At 43.4% G+C, this 12,586-nt stretch overlaps 1 protein-coding gene across 2 annotated transcripts in view; it reads left to right on the top strand.

Moving 5' to 3' along the window:
• The first annotated feature begins 863 nt into the window (after positions 1 to 863).
• Positions 864 to 12,586, top strand: part of LOC119976039 (complement C4-like) — a 105,599-nt gene continuing 93,876 nt past the window's right edge. For both annotated transcript variants that reach the window (XM_038816145.1, XM_038816144.1), the window contains exons 1-3: positions 864 to 1,028; positions 7,522 to 7,714; positions 11,173 to 11,353. In XM_038816145.1, coding sequence (XP_038672073.1) covers positions 964 to 1,028; positions 7,522 to 7,714; positions 11,173 to 11,353 — 439 coding nt within the window. In that variant the 5' untranslated portion in view covers positions 864 to 963. The remainder of the gene's footprint in view (positions 1,029 to 7,521; positions 7,715 to 11,172; positions 11,354 to 12,586) is intronic.

Raw genomic sequence — 12,586 nt, 5'->3', positions numbered from 1 at the left:
GGTTGTGGGGTTCCCAGGTATCTGCTGCTCTTGTCCTTCTAGATGGTGTCGTCGTGGATTTGGAAGGTGCTGCCTAAGGTATCTTGGTGAGTTGCTGCAGTGCATCTTTCAGGTGGTACACACGGCTGCCACTGAAGCTGCCACCTTCACTGGTCACAATCCTGGAACTCACTCCCTAACAGCAGCGTGGGTGTACATACACCACAGGATTTGCAGAGGTTCAAGAATGCAGCCCCACATTCCCAAGGACAACTCGCGATTGGCAATAAATGTTTGCCAAGCCAGCGACGGCTATGTCCCATAAATGTTTAAAATGATTTGTAATGACTTTAAGCTCCCAATTATGGCATAAAATTTGTGATTTCTCTTGGAAACTATTCCAGTTCCCCTATCTATCCATCTATCCATCTATCTATCCATCTACATATCTGTCAATCTATCTGCCTGATTGTCTATTTATCAAACTGGCTCTCCATCCATCCATGCACGCACACATATATTGGAGGCCACAATCCAGCACGATGTTCGAGTGTGGTCCGACTTGAAAGGTTTGATAGAATTTTAACTGGCCTTCCTTGTTTTTCAGTTGTACCCGTACAGAATGATTTGTTTACTCGTCATGGCTTTATTGTCCTGCATGGCTTCTCTTAATGACTGGCATACCCCTAGATCCGTTTGCTCCTTTACCCAATTAAAACTATAATCGCTGAGGACGAAACAACTTCTTTATTTTTCTGGCGGAAGCTCCGGGGAAAATCCTGCACTCAGTACAGGGAGAAAATGTGCACCCCACGGTGCGCACGCACTTCCACCAAAATGTCCATCAATGTAAATAAGTAACTTTAAAATCAATATTATTACCTAGACATATCTAGAAAACGTCCCTAGGGATTTCCCCACAGCGCAGTGAGGTTGTGTCTCGACTGGTATCAGCCCTCAGGCAGTGGGCTGACTTTTCTAATAATGGAGCCTTTGGTCTTCCTCCTGTGGTTCTCTGCGCTAATACCTGCTGCTGAACAAGCACCATCGTAAGTATACTGTGTCACGTGAGTGGTTCACAGTTGGTCGAAGCACACAATATTGAAAGTAACGTTAATGCAGATAGTTTTCTCCCTTCCAATCATTAAAAAAAGAGTGCGGCTGAATGAATTCTACGGCAACTGAAATGCATGTTTTCAGAAGGATTGGTGACGGTTTCATGCGTGAATCAGTGGCGTCCCAGGCGGAAATAGTCACACGGGTTTCACTCTCGGCTAGATGTAAAGCATCCGCGACGCACATTCCGACGGGAAGTGGAGCTTTTTCCGGTGCCCCGGCCAGTATTCATCCGTCTAAATCGGAAAACAGTCCAAAAGAATGGAGGAATGTAACAGAAGGTAATTTATGCGGTTGCTCATTGTGGGACATTGCGTGGATATTGGTTGCCACGTTTCTTACATCATAATAGTCTTTGTATTTCGTGCGTTAGCTACATGTGTCGGGAGGCCCTGTCCTCCAATTATTTTTTTAAATACCGACGTGTATGCTATCTGCAAGAAAATGTGAGCGCTTCAGTCTATCTAAAATTTTCTTTCCAAACATTACAGTACATTCATTACCCGAGGAATACATTTGCTCCTCTGTGTAGGTGTATGTTTATGTGTATGCGCACGCGATTGAGAATACGTGTGTGCATGAGTATTTATGTGGTCTGTGTGTGTGATTCTGTGTTCGTATGCGTTGGTGTGTGTATGCAGGAGTAAGATAACCTTCAATACAAAATAAATAAATAAAGGAATTATGGGTGAGTTTCATCTGCATATAAATTGGATTCATCAAATTAGTAACAATACCATACAGGAAGAATTCCAGGGGCATATTCGAGATGTTTTTTTTGGACCAATACGTTGACGAACCAACAAAAGAATAGGCCATCCTGGACTGGATATCCTGTAATGAGAAATGAATAATTGGCGAGACTACTTGGGGCTGAGCGACTATAAAATGGTCGAATTTTTCATCAGGATGGAGAGTAACTTCTTTGATTCTGAGGCTACGTCCTGAATCAAAATAAAGGCGCTTTGGTGGTATGAGGCGTGAGGTGGCTGTGACGAATTGGGAAAAGTTACTACAAAGGGTGAGAGTGAATAGGCAATAGCAAAGATTCCAAGAGGGCATGTGTGAACTGCAATAATTATTTGTTCCTACTTAGTGCAAAAGAAAAGTTGGTAAGTTGTGCATTACGTCCAAGGAAGAACGATACAAGTTGACAAGAGAAAACAAAGGCCAAGGATTGGGTGCGCTTTAGAATTCAGCAGAGGAGGACCAAAGGAATAATTAATAAGAGGACAATTGAGTTCAAACGTAAGCTTGTGGGGAACATAAAAACTGACCGCAAAAGTTTCCATCAGTATACAAAAAGAAGAAATATGACTGAAGCCAAAGTCAGAACCAGCGGATTTACAATGGGGATAAAGAAATGGCTGACCATCCAAATACATACTTTGTTGTTGGCTTCACAAAAGAGGGCATAAATAACACGCCAGAAATGTTGGTGAACAGAGGTTAGTGAATAATAATAATCATAATAATAATAATAATCGCTCATTGTCACAAGTAGGGTTCAGTGAAGTTACTACGAAAAGCCCCTCGTCGCCACATTCCGGCACCTGTTTCGGGGAGGACTGTACGGGAATTGAATGAGAGGACCTGAATTAAATCCGTTATAGCAGGGAAATGGTGTGGGGAAAATTGATGGGATTGAAGGCCAAAAATCCCCCGGGTCTAATAATGTGCATCTCACAGAACTTAAGGAAGTCCAGCTAGAAATACTGGAGCAGTTGGTGGTCATCTTCCAAGATTCTATAGACTGCCGAACTGTTCCAAAAGATTGGAGGGTAGCCACAGTAACCCCTCTATTTAAAATGGAGATATAGAGAAAACGGAATTATAAACCACGTTGGTAGTGGGAAATGCTAGAGTCCATTCTAAAATATTTAATAGCAGAGCATTTGGAGAACAGTGGCAGAATCGGAGAGTCACCATGAATTTATGAAAGGAAAGTCATGGTTTTCAAATCTACTGGAATTCTTCGAGGATGTAACTCGTAGAGTTGGTGAGGGGCAATCAGTGGACGTGGCTTAATATAGGACTTTCAGAATACTTTGAACAATGCCCCACATAAGAGAATAATGTGTAAAATTAAAGCGCATGCGGTTGGCTGTGATTTATTGCGATGTATATAAAACTGGTTGGAGACAAAGTGTAAGAATACATCGGTATTTGTTGGAATGACAGACAGTGCCTAGTGGGGCTGCAGGGACCGACGCTAGGCCCACCGATATTCACAATATAGGGAAAGGTGAAAGTTGCCATAGTCCCAGATGATCATCGGCTGTTTTCCCCTTTGAAGGGAGAGCTGACTGGCGGTGATTTAATCTGACGATCACCTCACTGCAGGCGTGAGGCAAGGTTGAGAAGACAGGCCTTCATAAATAACCTCACAATGCATTCAGAATGTACATTAAGGATTTAGATGAGTGAACTAATTATAATATGTTCAAATTTGCAAATGATACAAAGCTGGGGACAGGGTGATTTGTGAGGGGGATGCAGAGTTGCTTCAGTGTGATTTGGACAAATTGGGTGAGTGGCAAAATACATAGCAGATGCAGTATAATGTGGATAAAGGTGAGATTATCCACTTAGGTAGCAAAAACAGGGAGGTAGATTATTATATAATAGCTATTAACTAAGAGTGGAGAATGTGCAACAAGACCTGGGTATCTTCGTACACCAGTCGCTGAAGGTACGCATGCAAGTCTAGCAGGCGGTAAAGAAGACAAATGGTATGTTGACCTTCATGCCTAGAGGGTTCGAATGCATGAGCAGGGATGAATGTGGCAATTATACAGGGCCTTGGTGAAACTACACCTGGAATATTGTGTGTAGTCTGTATGCTTTTCTGAGGAAGGATATTCTTGCTCCAGAGGGAGTGCAGCGAGGGTTAACCAGTCTGATTTCTGGGGTGGCTGGACTGACATACGAGGAGAGGTTGAGTCAATAAGATTATAGTTGCTGAAGTTCAGAAGCATTAACATTCTCAAATGATGAAACTGGGGAGATGCAGGAAAGATGTTGCCGATCGTGGGAGAGTCCAGAAGCAGGAGTCAAGTTCTGAGGATACGCGGTAAACCATTTATTACTTCACTAGGAGAGTCGGCCTGTGTAATTCGCTGCCACAGGAAGTAGTTGAGACCAAAGCATTGTATGTTTTAAAGAAGCAGCTACATGAGACTCATCAGCTAAAGGGATCAAAGGATATGGGAGAAGTCGGGATTCAGCTATTGAGTTGGATGGTCAGCCATAATCATAATGAATGGTGGAGCAGGCTCGAACGACGGAACGGCATAGTCCTGCTCCTATTTTCCATGTTTTACATGTGCGTGCGTCGGCTGAGAATGTTTGTGTGCTGTATGTGTCTGTATTTGAGTGTGTGGGCGAGAGAGAGAGAGAGAGCACGCCTTGTATGAAGGAGAGAGTCGGAGTTTGTCTGAATGTAGACATATCTACGTGCCTGAGAGTGTTTGTGTGCATGCGAGTTTAAGTGTGTTGGTTTCAGGTGAGAGCAGTATTCCCTCCAAGTGACCTTACTGACGTTAAATAATGCACGGTAGCTCAGCAACCAGCAGGAATATATCTGCTTCCTCTGTGCACTATTTCTATAGAACCACCAAGCTGGACAAGGATAATACTTTGAAGCAGGAATAGCCCTCTATTAATCTCAAAGAAATCTGCCTTGTGCCATGACCAGGGAAACATGCAGCCGTTGACGAAGTTACACAATGCAGATATGAAACTATATTCCAGGCGGTGCATTTGATTTTATGATCTCAAGTTGTCCTTTATCTAATATGATTTGTAAACTAGATGACACCAAGTGAGTAGATGTATTTCTGTCAGAACGATGTAATTGCTTACCTTTACATTTAACAGTTTGAACATCCAAACAAGTTAATCATTAGCCTGTTCCTTAATTTCGGGTCGTGTGGAGAATTTGACTTCAGTATATTCGGAATGAGCAGTCTGATTGACTGCGTTTGCTTCATATGATTAGCCACTCTTGTCAACATTGTTGATATATGGCAAAGCTCTTCCTCTTTGCAAAGTCAATCTTGTCTGGATATTCGCTCCGCTGGGAACGGGCTAGAAGCAGGATGAGGTGAGCAGGAGGTGTGGACTATTCCAACCATCGTTTTCGCACCGAATCTATGCCTCAGTCAGCAATACAAGAATGGCTGTTTAATCATTGACCTGAAATCTTCATTCTCCTCCTCATTCCACGGATGCTACCAGGCCTTCTGAGTCGTTCCAGTGTTCATGTAAGACTCATAGAGGCTTTCATTGTATCCAAACATTACCTGCAGCCAGCTTGCGGGTTCTATAGAAATAGGGCACAGAGGCAACCTTAGTGATGTTGAGCATGCACAGGGGTATGTGATAGGCTAGTGGTATTGTCACTGCCTTCTTACTTCGAATTCTATCACCGCAGGTGGTGAAAAAGAGAAGGAATTGGTGGACGTTCAGTCTGGAGAAGGGTGTGTAGATTGCCTGGATCACATTGAGATCCAAAAAGAAGACGTGCGTCTTGAAAAATATTAAAGCCCCAGGGCCTGATGGCATCTACCCCAGACTACTGAAGGAGGCTAGAGAGGAAATTGCTGACGCCTTGACAGAAATCTTTGGATCCTCACTGCCTTTAGGTGATGTCTCGCAGGACTGGAGAATAGCAATATTGTTCCTTTGTTTTAGAAGACTAACAAGGATAATTTAGCGAACTACAGGCCGGTGAGCCTTACAGCAGTGGTAGGGAAATTACTGGAGGGGAATTCTTCGAGACAGGATCTACTCCCATTTGGAAGCGTGGACATATTAGCGAGAGGCAGCACGGCTTTGTGAAGGGGAGGTCGTGTCTCACTAACTTGATAGTTTTTCGAGGAGGTCACAAAGATGATTGATGCAGGTAGGGCAGTGGATGATGTCTGTAGACTTCAGTAAGGCCTTTGACATGGTCCCTCATGGCAGACTGGTATAAAAGGTGAAGTCACACTGGATCAGAGATGAGCTGGCAAGATGAATACAGAGCTGGCTAAGTCATTGAAGGCAGAGTGTAGCAATGGAAGGGCGTATTTCTGCTATTAGTGGCATTCCGCAGGGATCAGTGCTGGGACCTTTGCTGTTCGTAGTATATATAAATGATTTGGAGGAATACGTAACTGGTTTGATTAGTAAGTTTCCAGTCGACACAAACGTTGGTGGAATTGCAGATAACGATGAGGACTGTCAGAGGATACAGCAGGATTTAGATCGTTTGGAGTCTTGGGTGCAGAGATGGCACATGGAGTTTAATCCGCACAAATGTGAGGTAATGCATTTTGGAAGGTCTAATACCGGTAGAGAATATACAGTGGATGGTATGACCCTAAACAGTATTGACAGTCATAGAGATCTAGGTGTACGGTTCACAGGTCACTGAAAGGGGCAACACAGGTGGAGAAGGTAGTCAAGAAGGTATACAGCATCCTTGCCTTCATTGACCGGGGCATTGAGTATAGACATTGGCATGTCATGTTGCAGCTGTATTGAACCTTAGTTAGGCCACACGGAGTATCGTGTTCAATTCTGGTCGCCACACGACCAGAAGGATGTGGAGGCTTTAGAGAGGGTACAGAAGAGATTTACCATGACGTTGCCTGGTGGGCATTAGATATGATGAGAGATTGAATAAAGATTGTTCTCACTGGAACGACGTAGGTTGGGGGCGACCTGATAGAGCTCTACAAAATTATGAGGGTCATTGACAGAGTGGATAGTCAGAGACTTTTTCCCAGTGTAGAGGGGTCAATTACTAGGGGGCATAGGTTTAACGTGCGAGGGGCAAGGTTTAGATGAGATTTTTGAGGCTCATTTTTTACACAGCGGGTAGAGCGTGCCTGGAACTCGCTGCCGGAAGTGGTGGTGGAAGCATGGACGGTAGTGACGTTTAAGGAGCATCTTGACAAATACATAAATAGGATGGGAATAGAGGGATACGGACCCAGGAAGTGCAAAAGACTTTAGTTTAGACGGGCAGCATGGTCGGCACAGACTTGGAGGGCGGAAGTACCTATTTATGTGCTGTACTTTTTTTTGTTCTTTGTTTTTTGAAACTTGATTTCAGTAAAACAAAAACCTACATGTGAGTCCAGACCTACAGCAACGTAATTGATTCTTAAATGGCCTAGCAAGACATTCAAAGATAAGTAGGGATGGGCAATCAATTCTGGCCCAGCCAGCGACGCCCAACACCCATAAATTTGTAACCAAACCTCATGGTGACTACATCCTTTCCTTTTTACTGTCCATAAAGATCAACACAGCAATGGCCATTTGGCCGCCATATTTAGGTATGTATGCGCTTTTTCAAAGACGACTGCAATGTGACACATGACTAAAGAATTGTTTTACTTTTGCATTCCCCCCCCCCCCCGCCTCCCACACTAGCTACTTAATAAGTGCCCCCAATATCATTCACGTTGGGGTGAAAGAGAGTGTCGCCATTCAATTGGACGGAGTAGACACAACTGTCGATGTGAGAGTTTATTTATTCGATTTGACCACCAGCACAAGGTTTTCGGATGACGTTGAATTTGTACTAACGGAAGGGAATGGATACCATCAAATTAAAGACATAATCGTAAGTACTACCACCATGGCGCACATCTTGAAGTGAACTGTGAACAACCCTGTCGTTTCGTTATTTTAGCGCGACCTTTGTTTCGAAGCACAGTTTAGCTGCATTGCAAATTAGCAGTTTGATACCATGTCAATGCTGCTTAGACTAGCACGCCAATGCGAATAACACAGTGGAAATTCGATTAATGTGTTGGGATAACCTGGTGACTCGGAGAGCCGCTGACATATCTGTGTTGCAATCCACAGTCTGGATGATTCCTGTCCCAGTAACAATGGTATACATAAATATGAATGTCTATTGTCGTTCACCAAGTCTGGAATTGCGATGGGTGGACAGGTGTCCAGATACAATGTAAAGCTGAATGACAATGTCTTCAGACAATCAGCAAAACTGCAAAACGGAAACTAATACCTAGCTCTTCCATGAAGCAAACTTTTACACAGAAAGTGGACTTCTCCGAGAAAGGCTCAGGACTATATATTTATTCACTGCAGACCTAGACATAGAATTTACAGTGCAGAAGGAGGCCATTTGGCCTAACGAGTATCCACCGGCTCTTGGAAAGAGCACCCTACCCAAGGTCCACACCTCCACCCCATCCCCATAACCCCACAACCCAGTAACCCCACCCAACACTAAGGGCAATTTTGGACACTAAGGGCAATTTAGCATGGCCAATTCACCTAACCTGCACATGTTTGGACTGTGGGAGGAAACCGGAGCATCCGGAGGAAACCCACGCACACATGGGGAGAATGTACAGACTACGTACAGACAGTGACCCAAGCCGGGAACCGAACCTGGGACCCTGGAGCTGTGAAGCAAATGTGCTGACCACAATGCTACCGTGCTGCCCTAAATACTCTGATACTCTGCCTCGGTGGCCTAACCAGGCTGCATGGCCAATGGTCCTTGCACCGATTGCTCCTCTTGTGACTTGCTGTGGCCATTTTGGTCGGGGCAGCTCTTGTCCAGAGACTGGAGGAAACGGCTGTCCTTCCAGCAGAGAGCCCCTGGTGACAGCAACATGAACTCTAACCGATTTGGAATATTATCGTTAAATCTGTGCCGCCCTGAAAGCAAAAATAAATAGCGTTCACCCAGGATAAATGCAAATTAATTGATATTACATCTGCACCAGTTGCCCAAAGATCTCACTACAAATACTGAAGGGTAGTCTGTCTGGAGTAGGAGCTAAATTCAAGTTGATTTTGCAATTCAGAAAAAAAATACTTTTGACCAAGGAATTTAGTCCTTGGCCATTGATCAATTTTCTGACTGACCAATACATCACAACTATCCCCAACTGAAAGCTGGCGTTGACACTGACTGGTACTAACTGCCCTGACAATGTGCAGCAACTGACATCAACTATGGATTTCGTGCATAAAACCACAAAAAATCAGAATCTACTGTCACTGATTCCATTCTTTTCAATACGTTGAGCTTTTGGAGTATCCCATACTCCAATCAAGTAGAAATCAATAATCTGACAAAATAAATCGCTTTTATGCTATTAGTCTACCTATCTTTTTTTTCTTTGTAGAATTAGAATTAGAATAGTACAGCACAGAACAGGCCCTTCGGCCCTCGATGTTGGGCCGAGCAATGATCACCCTACTCAAGCCCACGTATCCAACCTATACCAGTAACCCAACAACCCCCATTAACCTTATTTTTTAGGACACTAAGGGCAATTTAGCCTGGCCAAGCCACCTAACCCGCACATCTTTGGACTGTGGGAGGAAACCGGAGCACCCGGAGGAAACCCACGGGGACGACGTGCAGACTCCGCACAGACAGTGACCCTGCCGGAAATCGAACCTGGGACCCTGGAGCTGTGAAGCATTTATGCTAACCACCATGCTACCGTGCTGCCCCAATCTTAAAATTGAAAATGCAATACTTTCTTTCGAACTGTATATCAAATTCGTAGTTATTGCAAAACAACTTCACTGGTCCTGAGAAAAATGATGTTATTTTTCTGGAATGCCAACATTCATCCATTATAGTTGAAATCTCACATATTTTAAAGTCTTAAATTTAAAATATCGATTTGCGACGCTTCAACTCCCACCTTAGTCGAGGATTATGTTCAATCATTTACATAGCCTTCTGGAAATTTATTTCAAAGTGAAAAATTAGGTTCCTGCTTTACTGTCTGTTAGAATACTTCAATCTAATTAGTCGCTTTACATATTTGATGACATCATTTTGTTGAACGCTTTGCGATCCTCTCGACCTGATGCCAGATTGAAGATGACATTGGGAAAGAGTAAATTCAAGCCTGAGATATCTTTGGGCTTGGCGGGGTTGTTTGGTTGGAGGTCAGCGGTGAACAGCACCACTTCACTGCTGACTGCAAATTCTGGGCCATTGTAAATAAAGAAGGCAACGTGGGTTGGAAAGTGCACATCTAACAGAAAACTATCCATCGCACTGATCAGAAAAAATACGCACTTAAAATTGCGACATGATACCTCGGGGATTTCGACACAGTAAGCAAACAACAAGTAAACGGTTACCTGAACAACATGTTAATAGTTCCCGAAAATTATTGCAGTCCAGTATGTGTGGCCTGCTAAAAATATGTGAGCATAAGAAATTGGAGTACGCGATGGTCAAGCCTACTCAGCCATTCAATATGATCACGACTAATCTTTGGCTTCAATTCCAATCCCTGCGATCCAATATCAGTCTATCTCAGCCTCAAATATATTCAATGATGAGCATCCCTGATCCAGTCAGGTGAAGTATTTGAAATATTAACGCGAAACAAATTGACCTAATCTCAGTCCTAAATGGTTTTACTTTTATGGTGAGACCCTAACCGCACCCCCCCCCCCCCCCCCCCCAAATCCGTCTCCTGAAGTGGCCCCCACCCCCGTGTTCTCAGTTCTCAGGTCAGGTGATACAACCACTCAGTGCTCACCTCATCAATCCACTTCATTATGTTCAATATTTCAATGAGATCAACACTCATCCTTCTAAATGGTAGAGAATATCATCTAATTTACACAGCCTCTCAAAATAACCTCATTCCAGGGCCAATCTGAAAAATCTAACTGCCTCCAATTCATTGTATCCTTTTTCAAATATGGAGATTAGAAATGTGCACTATGCTACACGTGCTGTCCTCCCAAAGCTCAGTACAATTATAGCAAGATATCAAAAAACATATATACTTAGCATACTTAACTCAAATCCCCTCAATAAAGAAATTCAATTTCTCAGTAACTTGTTGTGCCTGAATGTTAACTTTTTGTATTTCTTGTTCGAGTACATGCACATCTCTCTGGATATCAAAATGCACAAGTTTTGCGCTTTATCAAAAAGTATTGTGCTTAGCCCTCCGACCTGCAAAGTGAACAAAGTTGCGCTTGCTGTGACTTAATTAAGTATATAAGTGAAATAACTGAATCTTGCACTGCTGACATCCACCCTATGAAACTCCATAGGCTCTTTCTGACAGGATCAAGAAAACCAACATTTGGTTACGCAAAGAAAAGCATATATACCTTGCTGCTGAATGTAAGCAACTGTTCCCAGGAAGGAAATTAGTTCCGATCCTGCTCTCGTCAAAAAGGGGCTATATATTCATTCAGACGGACAAACCAATATATACACCCGGTGAAAATGGTGAGTACTGTCATGCAATAGGGCACAGATTTCAGCATGAGAGCAAAGTATGCATGCTGAGTGGGTGAGCACGGGCGATATTCTGTCTGTCCAAATAAGAAAGCGTTGCGATCATTGGTCACGAGTACGGACATCGGTAAAAATGCGCATTAGACGAACATTCTAGATGATCATGATAGTCACAGCTACCAGTTACAAAGCCGTCCGAGATTCAGGTGCCTTGCCTTCAATAGAACTCGTGAAAAGGGGTCAATACTCATCAGGTGGGCATGCACTTGACATAAATGCCGCCGTGGGCAACTGGGCATCGATTGCATCAAAGCACCACTATGAATTTTAGTCAAATATGTGAAACATAAAACCCACCCCACAACAAGCACGTTTATATGCCAGGATTAAGAATGGACTGAAACAGGGTCAGGGCCATCTTTTGGGGAAATTGGCTGGAAAGAATAACTGGGCGACATGCAAAACGAAATTTCAACTCGGTATACTGTCCAGATGCGAAAGGGAAAATGCTGGAAAATCTCAGCAAGTCTGGCAGCACCGGTAGGGAGAGAAAACAGCAAACGTTTCGATACCGATGACTCTTTGTCAAAGCTCTGCCAGACTGCTGAGAGTTTCCAGCATTTTCCCTTTCGTTTCAGATTCCAGCATCCGCATTAATGTACTTTTCTCTATACTGTCCAGATGATCAGAGTCAAAATGTAACCCATTGGCACCAGGTTGCATAACGTCTATTAGGGTACACTCTATCTACCGTACACAATTGGACCTGAATACAACCTGCGGCGCAGGGTAACATTTACAATGGCAAACGTGAATCACATGGTTCAAGGGGCGGCGATGGCAAAGTAATCCAATAAAGTTCTCGGATCCGGGATTGAATCGCACAATGGAAAATAGTGAAATTGATCGTCAGTTTTTTAAATCTGGAATCATAACAATTACATGGCAATTATGAAACGGAATTTATTTCGTTACGAAAAGTCTTTCTCGTTCATTAATCCCGTTTAGGAAAGGAAATCTGCCATCCTCAACTGATCTGACTGACACGTGATTCCAGATTCACGGGAATGTGGCTGACTCTTAAATGCCCTCTGAAATAACCTGGCTAGCCATTCAGCTCAAAAGGAATTCGTGATAGTCAATAAATGTGATACAGTTTTACAGCACAAAATGGGACCTGTGTCCCAACCTATCTGCGTCGCCCATCCAGAAACTATCCGTGTT

The sequence above is a fragment of the Scyliorhinus canicula genome, chromosome 13, assembly GCF_902713615.1.
Source record: "Scyliorhinus canicula chromosome 13, sScyCan1.1, whole genome shotgun sequence".
Lineage (NCBI taxonomy): Eukaryota > Metazoa > Chordata > Chondrichthyes > Carcharhiniformes > Scyliorhinidae > Scyliorhinus > Scyliorhinus canicula.
This window is presented reverse-complemented; position numbering and strand designations above follow the sequence as displayed.